The sequence below is a fragment of the Ixodes scapularis genome, unplaced genomic scaffold, assembly GCF_016920785.2.
Source record: "Ixodes scapularis isolate PalLabHiFi unplaced genomic scaffold, ASM1692078v2 PGA_scaffold10__122_contigs__length_95168666, whole genome shotgun sequence".
NCBI classification, from domain to species: Eukaryota; Metazoa; Arthropoda; class Arachnida; order Ixodida; family Ixodidae; genus Ixodes; species Ixodes scapularis.
In genome coordinates, this window is record NW_024609836.1 from 89929460 (window position 1) to 89951083 (window position 21624).

General features: G+C 48.3%; 1 protein-coding gene across 1 annotated transcript in view; it reads right to left on the reverse strand.

The window, feature by feature from the left end:
- Nucleotides 1–18108, reverse strand: part of LOC8035642 (protein stum homolog) — a 198864-nt gene extending 180756 nt beyond the window's left edge. Inside the window, exon 1 of the mRNA XM_042288626.1 lies at nt 18085–18108. Within this exon, the coding sequence (XP_042144560.1) occupies nt 18085–18108 (24 nt within the window). The remainder of the gene's footprint in view (nt 1–18084) is intronic.
- Between the last annotated feature and the right edge of the window lie 3516 nt (nt 18109–21624).

Consider the following 21624-nt stretch of genomic DNA (forward strand, 5'->3'; position numbering starts at 1 on the left):
AGATTAAATCCCCACCCATGTCCGTTTACATCTGGATGAGCATCGTACCGGCGTGCGGTCGCGTCTCACCACACGCATGATGCATGCTAAAGACCACAGGGGCCCTAATCTGGACACTCGGCGAGAAAGACGGCGAGAAATCTAGCGGCTATGATTGGCCGGCGCCAAGGTCAAGTGCGGCGTTGACCAATCACAGCCGCCAGATTTCTCGCAAACTTTTTCGCCAAGTGTCCAGATTAGGGCTCCAGCTGGGAGCACGTGGAGCGAAAACTCGTGCTCCCAAGGATATCAGATTAAATCCCCACCCATGTCCGTTTACATCTGGATGAGCATCGTACCGGCGTGCGGTCGCGTCTCACCACACGCATGATGCATGCTAAAGACCACAGGGGCCCTAATCTGGACACTCGGCGAGAAAGACGACGAGAAATCTAGCGGCTATGATTGGCCGGCGCCAAGGTCAAGTGCGGCGTTGACCAATCACAGCCGCCAGATTTCTCGCAAACTTTTTCGCAAAGTGTCCAGATTAGGGCTCCAGCTCGGAGCACGTGGAGCGAAAACTCGTGCTCCCAAGGATATCAGATTAAATCCCCACCCATGTCCGTTTACATCTGGATGAGCATCGTACCGGCGTGCGGTCGCGTCTCACCACACGCATGATGCATGCTAAAGACCACAGGGGCCCTAATCTGGACACTCGGCGAGAAAGACGGCGAGAAATCTAGCGGCTATGATTGGCCGGCGCCAAGGTCAAGTGCGGCGTTGACCAATCACAGCCGCCAGATTTCTCGCAAACTTTTTCGCAAAGTGTCCAGATTAGGGCTCCAGCTCGGAGCACGTGGAGCGAAAACTCGTGCTCCCAAGGATATCAGATTAAATCCCCACCCATGTCCGTTTACATCTGGATGAGCATCGTACCGGCGTGCGGTCGCGTCTCACCACACGCATGATGCATGCTAAAGACCACAGGGGCCCTAATCTGGACACTCGGCGAGAAAGACGGCGAGAAATCTAGCGGCTATGATTGGCCGGCGCCAAGGTCAAGTGCGGCGTTGACCAATCACAGCCGCCAGATTTCTCGCAAACTTTTTCGCCAAGTGTCCAGATTAGGGCTCCAGCTCGGAGCACGTGGAGCGAAAACTCGCGCTCCCAAGGATATCAGATTAAATCCCCACCCATGTCCGTTTACATCTGGATGAGCATCGTACCGGCGTGCGGTCGCGTCTCACCACACGCATGATGCATGTTAAAGACCACAGGGGCCCTAATCTGGACACTCGGCGAGAAAGACGGCGAGAAATCTAGCGGCTATGATTGGCCGGCGCCAAGGTCAAGTGCGGCGTTGACCAATCACAGCCGCCAGATTTCTCGCAAACTTTTTCGCCAAGTGTCCAGATTAGGGCTCCAGCTCGGAGCACGTGGAGCGAAAACTCGCGCTCCCAAGGATATCGGATTAAATCCCCACCCATGTCCGTTTACATCTGGATGAGCATCGTACCGGCGTGCGGTCGCGTCTCACCACACGCATGATGCATGTTAAAGACCACAGGGGCCCTAATCTGGACACTCGGCGAGAAAGACGGCGAGAAATCTAGCGGCTATGATTGGCCGGCGCCAAGGTCAAGTGCGGCGTTGACCAATCACAGCCGCCAGATTTCTCGCAAACTTTTTCGCAAAGTGTCCAGATTAGGGCTCCAGCTCGGAGCACGTGGAGCGAAAACTCGCGCTCCCAAGGATATCAGATTAAATCCCCACCCATGTCCGTTTACATCTGGATGAGCATCGTACCGGCGTGCGGTCGCGTCTCACCACACGCATGATGCATGCTAAAGACCACAGGGGCCCTAATCTGGACACTCGGCGAGAAATCTAGCGGCTATGATTGGCCGGCGCCAAGGTCAAGTGCGGCGTTGACCAATCACAGCCGCCAGATTTCTCGCAAACTTTTTCGCAAAGTGTCCAGATTAGGGCTCCAGCTCGGAGCACGTGGAGCGAAAACTCGTGCTCCCAAGGATATCAGATTAAATCCCCACCCATGTCCGTTTACATCTGGATGAGCATCGTACCGGCGTGCGGTCGCGTCTCACCACACGCATGATGCATGCTAAAGACCACAGGGGCCCTAATCTGGACACTCGGCGAGAAAGACGGCGAGAAATCTAGCGGCTATGATTGGCCGGCGCCAAGGTCAAGTGCGGCGTTGACCAATCACAGCCGCCAGATTTCTCGCAAACTTTTTCGCCAAGTGTCCAGATTAGGGCTCCAGCTCGGAGCACGTGGAGCGAAAACTCGTGCTCCCAAGGATATCAGATTAAATCCCCACCCATGTCCGTTTACATCTGGATGAGCATCGTACCGGCGTGCGGTCGCGTCTCACCACACGCATGATGCATGCTAAAGACCACAGGGGCCCTAATCTGGACACTCGGCGAGAAAGACGGCGAGAAATCTAGCGGCTATGATTGGCCGGCGCCAAGGTCAAGTGCGGCGTTGACCAATCACAGCCGCCAGATTTCTCGCAAACTTTTTCGCAAAGTGTCCAGATTAGGGCTCCAGCTCGGAGCACGTGGAGCGAAAACTCGTGCTCCCAAGGATATCAGATTAAATCCCCACCCATGTCCGTTTACATCTGGATGAGCATCGTACCGGCGTGCGGTCGCGTCTCACCACACGCATGATGCATGCTAAAGACCACAGGGGCCCTAATCTGGACACTCGGCGAGAAAGACGGCGAGAAATCTAGCGACTATGATTGGCCGGCGCCAAGGTCAAGTGCGGCGTTGACCAATCACAGCCGCCAGATTTCTCGCAAACTTTTTCGCCAAGTGTCCAGATTAGGGCTCCAGCTGGGAGCACGTGGAGCGAAAACTCGTGCTCCCAAGGATATCAGATTAAATCCCCACCCATGTCCGTTTACATCTGGATGAGCATCGTACCGGCGTGCGGTCGCGTCTCACCACACGCATGATGCATGCTAAAGACCACAGGGGCCCTAATCTGGACACTCGGCGAGAAAGACGGCGAGAAATCTAGCGGCTATGATTGGCCGGCGCCAAGGTCAAGTGCGGCGTTGACCAATCACAGCCGCCAGATTTCTCGCAAACTTTTTCGCCAAGTGTCCAGATTAGGGCTCCAGCTGGGAGCACGTGGAGCGAAAACTCGTGCTCCCAAGGATATCAGATTAAATCCCCACCCATGTCCGTTTACATCTGGATGAGCATCGTACCGGCGTGCGGTCGCGTCTCACCACACGCATGATGCATGCTAAAGACCACAGGGGCCCTAATCTGGACACTCGGCGAGAAAGACGACGAGAAATCTAGCGGCTATGATTGGCCGGCGCCAAGGTCAAGTGCGGCGTTGACCAATCACAGCCGCCAGATTTCTCGCAAACTTTTTCGCAAAGTGTCCAGATTAGGGCTCCAGCTCGGAGCACGTGGAGCGAAAACTCGTGCTCCCAAGGATATCAGATTAAATCCCCACCCATGTCCGTTTACATCTGGATGAGCATCGTACCGGCGTGCGGTCGCGTCTCACCACACGCATGATGCATGCTAAAGACCACAGGGGCCCTAATCTGGACACTCGGCGAGAAAGACGGCGAGAAATCTAGCGGCTATGATTGGCCGGCGCCAAGGTCAAGTGCGGCGTTGACCAATCACAGCCGCCAGATTTCTCGCAAACTTTTTCGCCAAGTGTCCAGATTAGGGCTCCAGCTCGGAGCACGTGGAGCGAAAACTCGTGCTCCCAAGGATATCAGATTAAATCCCCACCCATGTCCGTTTACATCTGGATGAGCATCGTACCGGCGTGCGGTCGCGTCTCACCACACGCATGATGCATGCTAAAGACCACAGGGGCCCTAATCTGGACACTCGGCGAGAAAGACGGCGAGAAATCTAGCGGCTATGATTGGCCGGCGCCAAGGTCAAGTGCGGCGTTGACCAATCACAGCCGCCAGATTTCTCGCAAACCTTTTCGCCAAGTGTCCAGATTAGGGCTCCAGCTCGGAGCACGTGGAGCGAAAACTCGCGCTCCCAAGGATATCAGATTAAATCCCCACCCATGTCCGTTTACATCTGGATGAGCATCGTACCGGCGTGCGGTCGCGTCTCACCACACGCATGATGCATGCTAAAGACCACAGGGGCCCTAATCTGGACACTCGGCGAGAAAGACGGCGAGAAATCTAGCGGCTATGATTGGCCGGCGCCAAGGTCAAGTGCGGCGTTGACCAATCACAGCCGCCAGATTTCTCGCAAACTTTTTCGCCAAGTGTCCAGATTAGGGCTCCAGCTCGGAGCACGTGGAGCGAAAACTCGTGCTCCCAAGGATATCAGATTAAATCCCCACCCATGTCCGTTTACATCTGGATGAGCATCGTACCGGCGTGCGGTCGCGTCTCACCACACGCATGATGCATGCTAAAGACCACAGGGGCCCTAATCTGGACACTCGGCGAGAAAGACGGCGAGAAATCTAGCGACTATGATTGGCCGGCGCCAAGGTCAAGTGCGGCGTTGACCAATCACAGCCGCCAGATTTCTCGCAAACTTTTTCGCCAAGTGTCCAGATTAGGGCTCCAGCTGGGAGCACGTGGAGCGAAAACTCGTGCTCCCAAGGATATCAGATTAAATCCCCACCCATGTCCGTTTACATCTGGATGAGCATCGTACCGGCGTGCGGTCGCGTCTCACCACACGCATGATGCATGCTAAAGACCACAGGGGCCCTAATCTGGACACTCGGCGAGAAAGACGGCGAGAAATCTAGCGGCTATGATTGGCCGGCGCCAAGGTCAAGTGCGGCGTTGACCAATCACAGCCGCCAGATTTCTCGCAAACTTTTTCGCCAAGTGTCCAGATTAGGGCTCCAGCTGGGAGCACGTGGAGCGAAAACTCGTGCTCCCAAGGATATCAGATTAAATCCCCACCCATGTCCGTTTACATCTGGATGAGCATCGTACCGGCGTGCGGTCGCGTCTCACCACACGCATGATGCATGCTAAAGACCACAGGGGCCCTAATCTGGACACTCGGCGAGAAAGACGACGAGAAATCTAGCGGCTATGATTGGCCGGCGCCAAGGTCAAGTGCGGCGTTGACCAATCACAGCCGCCAGATTTCTCGCAAACTTTTTCGCAAAGTGTCCAGATTAGGGCTCCAGCTCGGAGCACGTGGAGCGAAAACTCGTGCTCCCAAGGATATCAGATTAAATCCCCACCCATGTCCGTTTACATCTGGATGAGCATCGTACCGGCGTGCGGTCGCGTCTCACCACACGCATGATGCATGCTAAAGACCACAGGGGCCCTAATCTGGACACTCGGCGAGAAAGACGGCGAGAAATCTAGCGGCTATGATTGGCCGGCGCCAAGGTCAAGTGCGGCGTTGACCAATCACAGCCGCCAGATTTCTCGCAAACTTTTTCGCCAAGTGTCCAGATTAGGGCTCCAGCTCGGAGCACGTGGAGCGAAAACTCGTGCTCCCAAGGATATCAGATTAAATCCCCACCCATGTCCGTTTACATCTGGATGAGCATCGTACCGGCGTGCGGTCGCGTCTCACCACACGCATGATGCATGCTAAAGACCACAGGGGCCCTAATCTGGACACTCGGCGAGAAAGACGGCGAGAAATCTAGCGGCTATGATTGGCCGGCGCCAAGGTCAAGTGCGGCGTTGACCAATCACAGCCGCCAGATTTCTCGCAAACTTTTTCGCCAAGTGTCCAGATTAGGGCTCCAGCTCGGAGCACGTGGAGCGAAAACTCGCGCTCCCAAGGATATCAGATTAAATCCCCACCCATGTCCGTTTACATCTGGATGAGCATCGTACCGGCGTGCGGTCGCGTCTCACCACACGCATGATGCATGCTAAAGACCACAGGGGCCCTAATCTGGACACTCGGCGAGAAAGACGGCGAGAAATCTAGCGGCTATGATTGGCCGGCGCCAAGGTCAAGTGCGGCGTTGACCAATCACAGCCGCCAGATTTCTCGCAAACTTTTTCGCCAAGTGTCCAGATTAGGGCTCCAGCTCGGAGCACGTGGAGCGAAAACTCGCGCTCCCAAGGATATCAGATTAAATCCCCACCCATGTCCGTTTACATCTGGATGAGCATCGTACCGGCGTGCGGTCGCGTCTCACCACACGCATGATGCATGCTAAAGACCACAGGGGCCCTAATCTGGACACTCGGCGAGAAAGACGGCGAGAAATCTAGCGGCTATGATTGGCCGGCGCCAAGGTCAAGTGCGGCGTTGACCAATCACAGCCGCCAGATTTCTCGCCGACTTTTTCGCCAAGTGTCCAGATTAGGGCTCCAGCTCGGAGCACGTGGAGCGAAAACTCGCGCTCCCAAGGATATCAGATTAAATCCCCACCCATGTCCGTTTACATCTGGATGAGCATCGTACCGGCGTGCGGTCACGTCTCACCACACGCATGATGCATGTTAAAGACCACAGGGGCCCTAATCTGGACACTCGGCGAGAAAGACGGCGAGAAATCTAGCGGCTATGATTGGCCGGCGCCAAGGTCAAGTGCGGCGTTGACCAATCACAGCCGCCAGATTTCTCGCAAACTTTTTCGCAAAGTGTCCAGATTAGGGGCCCAGGTCAGCGGTCATACTGCACAGGCCAAATTTTTCCTCTGCAGTTGAGACACCGGACACCCACTGAGGCTGACTAACTTCCAGCTGCCGTCTAGCTCCTGGTCAGTTCAATTGATAGAACGCTCCACTGGAAATGAAGAGGTTCCGGGTTCGATACCCGAACCAGACGGATTTTTTCGGTCGCGCACCTGTCACCTAGCTGTGTTTGGAGATTTGTGTTTGTCCTTTGTCCCCATTTTCCAGGGACTATTTTCATCATTTTTGTCCAGCCCGCTTGGACCTTTGCATTGAGTTGCATTATAATCATACACGCATTATTATTATTATTATTGTTAATATTATTATTTATTTATGTCGACATATTAAGATATCTCGCTGAGTGGTGTGGCCAAAATTATGTTTATACCGAAACATCAGCCTGGCTAGCGACGCCGAGCGCGACGTTTCACACGTCATGCTCAGCGTTAAATCGTAGACGTCAACTCTAGGTCTAAGCAAATTTACGGCCTCCTCATTGGCTTATAGCTACCTCCGTACATCGATTCTTTGAATGGCAGTCAATCACTCCGAAAACACCTGGGCATGGGTACAATATATCGATGAGCTCGAAACCCCAAACACTGGTCTTCCTTTAACCAAATCAACCAAACCAAAATGACGTAGAAGGTCTGTATCATGCTGCAACGCCCAGATGTCCAAACAGCAAAAGGCATGAACGTATTTTCGCCATTGATACTATACAGGTTCACAAGGGCGCGCCACTGCCCGCCACTGCCGTTAACTGAGCTGGTAGAAAACAAAAACAAAAAAAAAACAATGAGTATAGTGTGCCAAGGGAATCACGGTGTAGCACATACATAGAGGCGATTGTGAGAAAGTTGAGAGAGTTACCCATTTAATTAACGTATACAAGTTACAAGGATCGGGTCAGTATTACGTTGTTGTTATTGTACTTGAACGGCACCCATGTACATGGAAGGTTCAGCATATAGGCAAACAGTCCTTGTGGCGGCGCAGATTTAAACGCATCAGAAGTGAGCTCACGGCCACGTGCGCGGTGTCACGGCGATGACGGCTTCCGCGCATTGTGAAGTCCCTCGGCCCATTGTTGCGTTACATTTTCTTAAGGGCAACTGACACGCTTCAGATTGACGCCGCCGCCTTTCGAAATCCCCGTGAGCTGCGTAGGGAAACAATCGACGTCAGTTCTGGAGAACGCAGACACGAAGCCCCATCTTAGAAATATTACAGGAAGTTTCCAACCGCTCGGTCAGGAAGGTCACGTGGTTCACGGGCCGCGTTTGCAATACGGGCTGCGAAAAGGTGACGAAAAGCGCCGGTCGTCTGCAAATGCTTCCGCCTTTCCTCCCGCCTTCATCTTCGCCACGCGACAACGCACGCGCAAGCGCACATGCGACCAATCTCCGCGGGAGACGTCCGCCATTAATTAGCAAACGCTCCCCGTGGTTTAGCCGATGGTCCCCCCCCCTCTCTTCAATCTAGGCTCTCCAGCCCGTCTGCACTCGGACCACGCTTGCAGCGCCCAAAACATTTGCGCCGTGCCTCGATTTGTGACAAACGTTGAAAAGAGAGGTTTGGATATCCATCCGCACAGCACCCTTATCCGATTAGACACGAACCCAGAGACACTCCTCGTGAAGTACCTTGTTGGCCGACTGCCAACGGGGCCTCTTATGTTTACGTCACTAAAAATTCTGAAGTACACGTTTCGGGAATGAAAACAGAATTCAGAGTTCACTGTAGATGGGAATTGGGGGGGACTGAAACCTCTGTCAAGTTGCAATTACAGCTTTTCGTCCTTGTCTCCCGTATCAGTTGTACGAAACAACACGAAGATTTTGTTCTATTCCATTCTATTCTAACATATTTTCCTCCATTCCACTCTATTCTATTAGTGGAGAACCATACTTCGTATCACTTTCTATCTGAGCGCAGCCAACGGTACGAGCCGAGGGGCCAATCAAGCAGTGCCGAAAGCGTGACGTCACGCCATTCGCAGTCTTTCTGCGCATGCGCTGGGGTTATCCAATCGCGCTGTGACTTTACGCCTCCAGCACGTGTTTATGCTCTCCTTTGTCTCACAGGCTTTCACTACACTTGAGCTTTTTCTGAAACAAAGAATAGAATAAAAACACGCAAACCTTGGTGCACAACCATAGGGCAATCACGAATTAAGATTTTTTCCTTAAAAAAACGAATGCCATGAAAATTTTTTAAAAAAGAAAGACATGTAACAGCTTAGTCCCGATAACGCTACGCGCTTGATAAATGAATAATCTTCCCTCCGACAATCGAGTGTCGTTTTCTGACAAAAAGGGTACGAAAAACTTTACTTAAACTATCTACTTCAAACTTTACCGTTTACCTTAAGAACAATCCAGCACAGCCGTGAGATTCGAAGCAGAGCCGGATTAAACCGCTCGACCTAGAATTGAAGCGTTCGCCGCTTAACATTAGCATATAATTTGGAATTATGCGAGTCGCGCTCATCGGTCCCATTCATCGCGTCGTGTCTCGGGGAGAATTCAAAGCCGGAAATCTCCGCATAATTACCGACAGCTATTCCAGCCACGGTCGTTTCGAAGAATTATTGATTAATCCACCTAACGCAACTTTGCAGACGCGTCAAATTGCAAGTTTCATTTTTAATTTTTTTAGATTTCAGTTTTAGAGTGAGGTTATATACGTTCGCCAGACATGTCGCTTTATCGCTCGCGAACCCCAGCTGCTCTGAAAGCTCGCGCTTCCATAGTGTACAATGATACAGTTGGCAGCCTATTACTGGCATTCCTTTGACAATAGACTAATTGCAGAAATCCCTGCGCCCGCGGCCTTATGGGACCTCTTTGGCCATGGAAAGCAGCCTGACTGGTTTCGGTTTCGATTACCCCGTAGACGAACTAGTGCACCTCAGCCCTGCATGAGAATAAAGTGAGCGCTCGCATGTATGGAACCCGTTCATCCTCGTGAAAGCCCCCGTTGAAGCACGGGCCAAGGACCTGCGTAGGCTTAGCGAGAAGGAGAGGAGTACCGCCGGTCATGTACCATATACTTTTCTGCCTGCCTGGCTATCACTCCAAAGTGCAGCGTGTTCATCCCGGCTAACGGATCGCTTAAAGGAGCTGTGCAACGATTTTAACGTTGAAAGAATTGGCATCTTCTACTTTTGACATTGTTCATCTTGTCACAAAGGACAGAAAACACACCTCCTTCCTTCAAAATGTTGCGATTCCGCCGCGTACTAGCGAAACAAAACTTAGAATATTCCCCGACCTGCAGCCGCGAGCGGCGGCCATGAGAAACACGCGGCGTGACGTCACTGGGGAATCTTGTAGAAAGATCGCAAGTTGTGCGAGTACCTGTTCGATAAAAGGTAACTTTTCTATAAATCTTGTCGTTCCAACATAAATATAAATGCGTCAAAAACCTGGTATCATCGACAAAACTTTTCTCATACGGAGTTTTAGTGGCGCCATCTATCCTAGGTCCACAAAACCGTCAGCTCTATCTGGCACCGCGAGCAGCCGCCAGAAGGCAAAGAGGGAGGGGGACAGGGCCGGACGGGTATGGCCGGACCCGGATGAGACTTTCCTCCTTTCACTACATTGTTCGCGCGGCGCCAGCACGTGGTCACGCGGTCGCGAGCGGATGAGTTCTCGCTGCTCGCTGATGGCTCTAAAGAGAGAGATTCACCGGAACCCCGCGCGACCCCCATTGACGTCACAACGCACGTGACTTGGAAGATGGTGAAGGAGTTGAGAGGTTCCGAAAACCTCAATCTTTGTTCATTTTTAAAACAGAAACTAGGACATGCAGGCAAAAGCGGTTTTTTGTTCTTTACTTCAGAAAGGTCGAGACACCAACTCCCAAATTATTTAAGCAAATCACTGAAACTGTTGCACAGCTCCTTTAAGAAGCCTAGGACATTGAGGAGATAACGAAACACGATTGTTGTTGTTGTGGGTTCAGGACACTTCTTCCACCTTGTATCGTAGTTCTGCATTTACCTGCGCACAAACTCTAGCACGTCAACCCCCCCCCCCCCCCCCAAAAAAAAGAAAGAAAAAAACAAGCAAGGGGTTCTATTTGTATTGTTAGGCCAGACAAACAGTAATATAAATTTGAGAAAAGTCCCAAATTTGAAAATGCAAGCACTCTATTTCGTCGTGGCCGAATGCCGGAAAGTGAGATTGGAAGATTGAAACCGAAACTGTTGCCAATGGTAGCCCCGAGATGTTTCGCGCGGTACACTACGCCCTATAATCGCTTCGATTTTGCGAGAGTTCTATTTGGAACGGTGAGACCAGCGCACAGAAACGACGACCACGAAGTGAACGGACGTACCAATTCACACACAGCGCTGATACGTGCAACTAAAGCACGTACTGTCGAGTCTCCGGTGGCGTTGGTAGCATCTATCTCATCAAACAATACACATGGGTTTTTCGTGGTCGTCTCAGCGTAAACTGCCCTCCACGTTAAAAAAAAAAAAAGCATGAAGGGCAATAAATTTTTATTTTTTTTTGCAATGCTTTTGGGGGAAGGCAGTCACAACAGGGAGATCGCCGAGAAAAAAAGTCTTCTTGTGGCACGTTACTAATTTCTCCCTTTCTGCGTACAATTAAGACATATGTAGGTGGATCTGCGATTAGCTTTATGTTATTTTAACAAGACGTACACGTTTCTAAGGCCATAACCATCGCTTCTTACTTTGAAAACCAAATCTTGCGAGAACTATTTCGCGTAGCGCATGAATAATGCGCAAAACGTCCCCTTTTCTTGATGTGACTCTATAGAAGACGTTTCCTTGCCTCGGTGCCCATTTTAACGATACGCTAATTGTAAGATCAGCATATTTTAAACATCTGCAATTTACTAAGATGTCCGTGAAAAGTGCATAACTCTAAAACTCAAAGAATAATTCCAGCATGGGATCCACACGCAAAGATATAGAGATCAACTTTAGCGTATCAAGAAACGTGCGTTCGGCTTTTCTTCTGAAGAATATGATTTCTCAAAGAACTCTTCTGAAATACCTCGCAAATTAGGATGGCCTTTACTGAGGCAAAGAAGAAGATATCTTCGGCAGTCTTTATTCTATAACACATTTAAGTGGTAGAACTGGCGCTGACAGAGACAATTATTTAAAAGAGCCAACCTACGTCCTCCCACTCACAGGTCACCATTTAAAGCTGCGCGAATTCAGGCGCAGAATTAACATTTTCAAGTACACTTTCTTCCGAGGCGCAGTGCTCGTATCCATGGAATAACTTACAAGCTGAAACTGTCATTACATCTCCTTCATCATTTTTTTAGTGTCCTGTGAAAGGAGTTTCTAAATTGATTATTGTCTCGTATGCCTAGTGGTGTCCGCTTATTTTTCTTTCCGTTTTGTGAAATTACTGTGCAATACCATCTCGATGTGAACCCTTCTGCGTAACGCACTGTTAGTGTGTATTTTTGTGTCTTCGTTCGTCTATTTGTTGTACTTCCTCACCCCTTACAACAATGTCCAGAATTGGGCGATGGGGGTCCCTGAATAATTAAAAAAAAGAAAAAAAAGACATACAAAGAAAAGCGAAAAGCGAAAGCGCTTCCAACTAATAAAGCCTGGAGTTCCTGTTGCAGCTGACCTCACGATCTGTGCACAGGGGTAAGTTATGCAATGCAATCGCTCATGCTTTTCGAGATGAACATTCCTCAAATTTCTAAAGCCCTAATTTTGCTTCTTCGAAATAAACACACACACACACACACACGCACACGCACGCACGCACGCACACACACACATATATACTTTCATTCTGTACCATATATGCATTTTTAAAAATAAAACGCTAACATAACTCACCACCGAAAAATCAATGACGGCGGAAAAAAAACAAAAAAACGAAATAAAGTCCCTAAGAACAAAACAGGAGATATAAGGTCGTAATATTTTTTCGCATGTTTTATTACTCCCGCCTGTTGCAAATCAGGTCGAAACAACAGAGTAAAAAAAAAAAAATCAAAAAGGTTTCAAATATTATTTTGCGTGCGCAGAAAGGCGCTCGAACGCATAGGAGATGATTTTTTTAAAGTGTATTAGCTTTTTTTGTTTAAAGAATTGTGGGGATCGGGAAGAATAAATGAATCGTTAATAATTATTTATCGCGACCAAACGGAACGGCGCTTTTGTTTCCAGTCTTGCGCACACAACCGACCAAGTTAGAAAGCAGAAACATAAAGAACGGCTTAGTCCGTAAAGCTGAATTATATTTAAGCTGCGATATCATGAAGTTAAAAAAAAAGCTCGGCATTTATTAATGACGAAAACAAAAAGAAAACTTTGATGTCGCAGACTTTGCTAACAAATCATAAACGTATACTGAGCTCTAACCATCTATGATAACCTAGCGGATTTTAATCCCATCTGACTCGCCGCAATTATTTATCTCCGAAAATAAAAGCAATATTAAAAATTGACGCCGTTACGAGGCATGTTTAGGCAACAACGTGATTCGGAGTTCGAAGGCGGGGGATTATTTAATCGCAGATATAATCCATCGCCGGAAACACAAAGCCGCGAATATTTAGATTTTACGCTCGCTCGACATTGATAGGACTCTAAAACATGTGTGTTCAATAAAAAAAAAAAAAAAAAAATCATGGGTCATTCTAGTTTCTGAAGGTTGATGACCAGCGAAGCCGTTTTGCACACGACACAGACCCGCCCCGAGGAGCCGGAGGAATCTAGACACGCGCGACGGGAACGCCACCCCGGGAGAGCGGAAGGAAAGGAAACTAGGCACGCAAGCGCTTGGAACGACGACAAAGAGAGGGCGCTGCGAGCGAAGACATGGCCGACGCGGGTGGCACAGCGGCAAATCTTTGAGAAACCTTTATTATCTACCTGAGAGTCTATCGATCTTGAAAACGGTGCCTATTGATAACTAATCTACTGAAAATGCATATTCAAGTGATGAGACGTAAGAGATTTTGCATACAATGAAGCGATTTTGCATTAAATTCAATACCTGAGTTTTTGTTCACACACATGAAAAATCCATGGAACCCTAGCCATAAACAGCTTCGCTGTAAAAGAAATCACGCCGACGTTTTCTTGCTGGGGAAAAAGCCTCGGCACTTTCATTATTGTTTTCACAGAAAATTTTACTCTGCGGGTGATTCTGGAAAAATAGGTAAGGGTACGCTTGATCTTGATTTTTTTACATTTTACCACGTAACACCGTGGTGTAAAATGAACACATGACCAGGTCACATGATGCACTATCGTTGTCCATTGACAAACGTATAACGGGAGCTATAAACATTTCTTCTTCTTAAGAATTGAAAGATCTCTGAGTAGTGATATGGCACGCGGCATTATCGAGAAGATTGCGCTCCTCCGTTCATCAAGAAGATTCGCCTACGCCCTTACCCCAAGAGTAAACGATACGGAGGCCAGAATGACCTTGTCTAGTCAGTATCGCCCTACACTCTCAAAAGAGCCCGTGCGTATACTTTCCCGCATAACACCCGGAAAGCCAATCCCCGCAACTTACGGAGGCAGCTCAGCGAATGACGATGCCGAAACATATGTTTATACCAAAAAAACGCACTCTGAGTTGTGACATGAAGCAATGCAAAACGTCACGCTTGCATTGCTTAATGTCACAACTCAGACTGCGTTTCTTGGTCTAAACATAGTTTCGGCATCGTCATTCGCTGAGCTGCCTCCATACGTTGCTGGGATTGGCTCCTCAAGTGTTGCGCGGGAAAGTAGACGCACGAGCTTTTTTTAGAGAGTAGCTCTTTCCCGAATATTCTAGGCCAAAGATTCAAGATGACGGGCATAGTGGATAAGGACCCGAGCGCCGTATGGCCGATTCATTTCACAGATTCTCTCTCGCGATCGCCAGCTGTTACGCCGACGCACTGTTGCTTGCCGCTGCTGCCGTCGACGCTCGCTGGTGCATTCTCGACCTCTGTCTTTTTTTTTTCGTTTGTGGCACAAACGAAGAATCGCAGAACACAAAAAAGAATATCAACAGTAATATGCGGTAAGATGCAGTAACATAAGGCATAAAATTCTACAATATATTGTTTTTTTCTCGCGAATATTTAATACTATTTTAAATTAAAAAAAAAAGATCGCAGTCTTTTGAGAAAGAGAGGAAACAAAGTTGGGGCTCCAATTCCACGCTGTGAAGTTGGTTGGTCAGCGAAGTTGCGGTATCACCTGCCAACGACTGCCCACTGCACTATACCAAATGATTGACGAAAGACAAGTAACTGCACTGTACAAAAACTTTTCGAAGTCATCCAACCACCGAGCATATGGGTCATGCATTGATCTAACGTTAGCTAAGAATCTGTCTACAGTGATGACGGAAACCCTCCCCGTGTACCACAGTGATTACAAAGCACTTATCAATCATCGTTTGAAAATAAGCTTTGGTACAGTGCATTTACTTTTCTTTCGTCAATCATTCGGCACAGCATGAATTGGAGCACCAACTCTTTTTCTTTTTCTATATTTATTCTGTTCAAAGCGCAGCAAGTTTCCTGCTCTTTGCACATTGCCGCCTGCGTGACCAAGCGGCCATGCGACCGACTCGCGCGCCGAGGCCCAAATTTAAAATCCCGAAAGCCGCGCAACTTTTTTTTTTTTTTTCGATTCAAAATGTATGGAATGGTTTTCTGTCGACGGACACGAAGAAATCCGACCACCGAGTCATATACAGCTTCGCTGTAAAACAGGACAAGCTAGCAGGAAATAATATCATTGTCTGCTACCTTCACGCAATGTCTTCACCGCTCAAAGTGAAGCATTTTCTACCCAATGATGCGTTTACATCCTCCTGCAACCCGATTACAGTCTGAACGCCAATCAGTGGCCCCCCCTTCGACGAGAATGAGCCAATCAGAATGACGCTCGGACATCGTGGTTCAAAGGTCACGTATGCACAGTCTGAGTGGCAACGAGGGGGAACGCCCGATTCTACCACCGATTCCCTCGGCCAATGGCTGTGCGGCGTCCATTCTGCCCCTCCTCATTGGCCGAACTGATTAAGGGAAGGACCCCGATTGGTGTTTTGAGGGTATCGCGGTGCGGTATATACGCACAGGGAGCTTCTGGGAGTGTTGGAACGACACACCGCCTCGAAGACAAAGCTTCCGCATTACGTCATCGTTGTTGCCGTGTGCTAACGTCGCACTTGTCGTGAGACGCTGAAAGAAGCGCTGTCGAACGATGCTGACGCGAGGCGAGCGGCCGCTGCGTGGGTCCCACTAGTGATGACGTCAGGGAGGGGAAAGGGCCGGTCCTTGTCTTCTAGGTGTCATTGGTTGCAAACGGCGTCAAAACAGATTGAACCTTCCCCCCCCCCCCCCCCCCCCCCCCCCCACACCCAGGGTTTATTTGCCTCGGCCGGTTCCTAAAATAGGCGAGGCCTTCGAGCTAGGCCATAAATTACGCCAACGAATTGGAAGTGCAGAAAGGTAAACTTGGAAAAAGAAATATTGGCGTTGTCATAAAAAAAAAATTATATAATATTTCGTCGCAGGAAAAAAAAGAAAACAAAAATTTTTACGTGCGGGCCGCGCCGCTTTTTTGAGCAGACCCATGGAAGCACATGCACTTCCATGGGAGCTGCGCCACGCGTGATTTTCGATTGCGTGCAGTTAGGATATTGAACAGCAGGCTATAAAGTTTCTCAATGCGCCTATAAGCAGTCGCCGGTTCCGGGCCTGAACTGTCAGATATGTTAGGAAACTATATAACGAAACTCTTGATGGGCTCCCTGAAGACGGATGTTAGATGTACAGTACAGTGCTCACTAAACGTATCCGGATCAGGCGAACGGCGTCTTTATCTCGTCGGAGCACTATCCTGGCGGCAGCCGGAGAAATGCTTCATGACGTAGCGGTAGTGCTCAGGCCCTGCACGGAAGGCCCGCTTGCTCAAAGCCGAAATTTCTGCTGGGCCGGGGACAACGCCGCAATTTTACCTCCGAGGTAGTGTATACGCTTTTCGCTTCGTTAGTAGAAACATCCAACATTTACCGATTGAATCATCCAATCAGTGACTCTTTCGGCAGCCGACATATGCATCTTCGTGCGAAATATGGCGATAAGTATAGCTTGCCGGCCAGTAAAACTGCTGCGGTGTTCACGATCCAGCGAGGGCTACGTCATGGAACAGCCCCTGCTCGGGCTGTTCCATCGAGAGCTACGTCATGATGCAGCCCATAGGCTACCGCCAGGATAGCGCTCTCATGACAAAAGACGCTGATCGCGTGTTTTGGGTAAGTCTAGTGAGCACTGTAGGTATTAAAAACATTCTTTGTCATTTCAACTGAAATTGAGCATAAAATCATGTTTACATTTCGGCCTAGCTATAGTGCTGAGAATATAGTACCCTCGAATTTATAGAGCATGTGACAGAAATAGCAAAACAAGAAAAATAAAAAAAAGAACTCCAGCCAATAGTCGATTAGGGACACAACGCGTCACACGTAGGTCTCTGTGACGTTACAATAAAAAAAAAAAAAAAGAAACGTTTGGGAGAAGAAACATATCCCCTCTTCTGCCTTTCTTAGTGAAAAGACGGTGAGCGTGCAGGCGAGCTGGTGGTAGCTAATCACGTCGTATTACACCTGAGACTGCGGTGGAAGAAATCGGAAGAACTTTCAGTCGAAGGAACAGACACAGAGAACGTCTTCGCACTCTACTTCATCGTTCCGGAAGTATGCATTTCCAATGACATGGGAATACTTTCAATGGTTCTTCGTTATTAAGTCGTTGAAAGACAGTACAGTCATTGATAACGCAAGAAACGCGGGAGGCTTTTCTGAGCTTTGAATCTTTTCCACTTTAACCTCTTGCGGAGCGAATATAAAATGGTCAGGACATGCCACATCGGCCGTTTCTTAAGTTGCCGGTAATTAGAAGTTATGGATATAGAATGGGGGTAAAGTAAAAGTCGGGAATGGCTGGTGTTGGGGGGGGGGGGGGGGGGAGGGGGGTTGTGATGAATTGCCCTTTGCTCTCTTTCACTTTAAGAACCGTAGTAAAAAAAAAAAAAAAAAAAAAAGTCCGGCTGTTTTTGGAGCTTTTTTATTTCCCCCCTTTTATGAGGAGAATACATATGTATGGAGGTGCATTTTAGATTAGATATATGTTATCTTATCAAGACGTGCACGTTTCAAACGCCAAAAGCATCGCTTCTTCCTCCGACAACCAAATCTTCTAAGAACTACTTCGTGCAGCGTATAAACATTACAAACAAAAACTTGCTCTCACTTTTTTTTTTTTTTTTTAGTTTTTTACTGCGATAGCAGTTAGCGGGACACTTTGCAGGTCTCGGGCCGTCTACCGCGCTTCATATCGAAGAGCGGGTCATTTTCGGCACTCCCCCCCGCCAAAAGATTCCATATTGACGTCACGCCGCTTGACACAACCCTGACCTGCTCTGACGTTACACCGCACATCGCGTCACCTGTTACCTGGCGTCATCTGGCACCACGACGTGACATTGCCACGTCAAGTCACGTTGCACATTGACGCCAGGTGACACCGTGAGCCACATGATGTCATGACATCACGTGCCACTGTGACGTCACGGGACATTGAGAGGTCACGTGATGATACGTTGCCACGTGACACCATGACGACACGTAGAAACAATAAACATGAGACTGCTGATAATACAGAGTTTTAGAGTAGGGGCCCCAAAGAAAGAGGGGCTCACCACTGCGCACGCGCCGAACCCAAACTGCGTTTTGGGTATTGGGTTGGCGCTCGCTCCTAACGGAAAATCCAAGAACTAGCGTTTTTTTTTTTTACAGTGATCGCACTACACTTCTTGGCTCAGTTTTTGTGTAAAAGCCTCAGGATTTGGTGCGGTCACGTGTCTAGTGGTCAAAATTGTACAACATGGCGGCACCCAAGTGGGGGGTCACTTTTGCCTGGTGAACGGGATACCAATTTATCGCTCTAAGCCCCCTCTACCCTCGCTGAGTTGAATGCGAAAATATTTGGCGACAGGCGCCCAACGCGGCACACGAGCGCCAAAATCAGCCCGACAAGCGCTAAATTAGAGAGCTGCAAAATGGACCATTCTTGCTGAAAACAGCTATAATATTTACACTGATTTTGTATTGTATTTTAGCCGGATTGACTGGGTTTTGCCTTAATTATTATTTTAATCAAAAAAGACTTTCTAAGCGCATATGTTTTACATTGTTTGATATTTTTATATTTTGATGATTACGCGGCGTTAGCCGCATTGGCGCTGCAAGCGGGAAACTCAAGTGCGCCGCACTGCTGCAGCACTGTGTTACGAAAACCCTATTCCGTCAGCCGGCGTCAGCTACCTTGTTGCGTTTGGGTTCCTTAATTTCTTAGGGGCACCCAAACGTTGACTGACCCCCCCCCCCCCCCCCCCCCCCCTCTAATCCAAAATCGTTACCGCTAATCATGCCAGAAAGGTTCTCGGGCGATTAAAGCTATAGGTGGGTGTTAAGCCGGCGAAACCACGAGCGTGAAATTAGGTGGAGCTACACGCTTGAAACTCGAGGGGCGCAATTTCGGAAGTGTTCTCCAGTGGCCACAAGGGCGGTGTTTGTGTTCAATAACATTGCACAAGACGTTCAGGCAGCCCCCACCAAACGACAGGAAACGGTTCATGCATAAAACAAGCATGCAGTGTCCTCGTTCCCTGGATTTTAAACTGCGGCGCGCGACTTTCGAAGTGTGCTTCAGTTACCACAAGGCAGCATAGTTTGTGTCCAATAAAATTGTTTAAACGGGTTCACGAAATTCCCTCTACTTAAAGCACCCTCAATGGTTCTAAAAAATGAGAATTTTCGTCCGGTGTGTTACTCGCTTTAATACGGAACGCCTATGCGGACTCTATGGTGCGTGCTCACCAACTTTACCGTTCATTCGGTCCATCTGCTCCGAAATGGCACCTTAACTGCTTCGATATCACACCTCAACAGTCGCACAGTGTTTCATCTTACAGGTAGCCTATGTGCTTACCAATTTTTTTCTTGAGGGGACAACGAGTATAAGACTGGTTTCTTCAGTCTCGGACATTACACCATGCCACCCTGATACAAAAACGTAAAAAGAAGGAAAAAAAAACAAACAAAAAACAGACAAAAGAAAAAAAAAAAACTAGATATCATGTGTAAACTCTTGCCAGAGGACGTGCGCTAAAAAAAAATGTTACTATCGAAGCTACATCTAAATAACGATAAAAAAAACCAATCAGAGAAGACCGACATTTTGGTTGGCAGGATGGAAATTCGGGGAGGGACAGCTTTGTAAATAGTGGCGTCTTCGCGAGAGTTACCGCGCCTGTCACTTTCTTTTATTGGCTCTCCCCTCTGAATCGACTTCCCGAAAAAGCCCCGATAGATAAAGCTGTATATATATATTTGTTTGTTTCCTTTAAACCTTGCCATTTTCTGTCTTCTTTTCTTGTTTGGAAACCAAATGATTAGAGGCGGCTATTCTGTCGAACAACTTCGCGGGTGTCGCGTGCAGACTACGCATCGCACAAAAACAAAGAGGTTGATGTCCGGTTTGGTTTTTGCACAGTGGCCTATTTAGGGAAAATTATTGAAGTTCGGAACTATTGAGTCACTCAATATTTTCGATAAATTAACTTTTCTTAACTTGTTGAATTGAAGATAGCGGTATCAATGAGAAACTTTGCTGGGCCATTATCGAAACAAACTCAATCAGTTCCCAGAGAAATATAAAACTCGCGCGCCTAAAGACGACATTAAAAAAAAAAAAAAAAAAACGTTTAGTTTGAATGGGTTTTTGGTTTCGTTTTCCTATCGGAGCGCATATTTGTGCAGGCGGTCCTGTCCCCCTTATCGAGGTCCACAACCTTGTACCCCACTTCCTTCCCTCCTGCAAACTAGGGTATACAGTGACGTGGGAGGCGAAGCTGTAGCTACGCGCCTCGGTCACGTGGGGTAGAACCGTTGGCGCAAAAATTCTCTCCGATTTGGAAACGGAAAAACTAAAAACGCGCCCAAATTGAGCGTTTTCCGTTTTTTTCATTTTTTTTTTACCGCGTTAGCGTTAGAACCGCTTGTTTTGGACGAAAACCTGGCGGTTTCCTCTTCAATTGCCAGCGCCGGGGAGAGGGGGGAGAAGGAGGGGAGAGGGGTGACGCGTGCGACGCTCCCCATTGGTCTGAAAGCGCTGACGTCAGCAGGCGTCAACCTCTCCCTCTTTTTTCCGACGCTGACCAAAACTGACAGACACCGCCGGGTTTTCGTCAAAACGAGCCCTTTCGTTTTCGTCAGTCACGCGCACAGCTAGCTCTGAGCCAGAGAGGAGGGCGGTGCCGCGCAACAACTAGGGATGTCGCGAACCACCCTAGGTTTTGATTTCGAAAGGTTTCGATATTTGCGAAGCGAACTAAGGTTCGATTTCGAAAAATTTCGATATTTTTGTACCGACCGAGGTTCGATTTCGAAAAATTCGCAACTTTTGACCACAGCTGAGTTTCGAATTCGAACATTTCGAAGCTTTCAACGGTTTCTAAAATTCGAATTCGAATATTTTTTTTATCTTCAGGCTCGATAAATTCGAAGATTTCGAAATTCTTTGTAAAAAAAATTTGAAAACTTCGAACGCTTTCGAATTTTTTATAGACATGAAGTTCGAAACATTCGAAGATTTCGAATTTCTTTTTGCATAAAGTTCGAAAAGTTCGAAGGTTTCGATTCTCTTTTAACGCTAATTTGAAAAAAAAAAAAAAAAAAAACTTCGAAGATTTTGAATTTCTTTCTAATCCAAGTTTTCAAAATTCGAAGTCCGATTTCAAGTTTTTCCACAGTTTCAGTTTCAAATAACGTTTCTCACGACTCCACTGGTTTTCACAAAATCAAGTTTAGAAAAGTTAGGGTGTGATATCTAGATTCTGCAAAGTTGGTCAGGCAATTAAATGAGACGACGAGTGTCTCGGACGTGCTAGAATA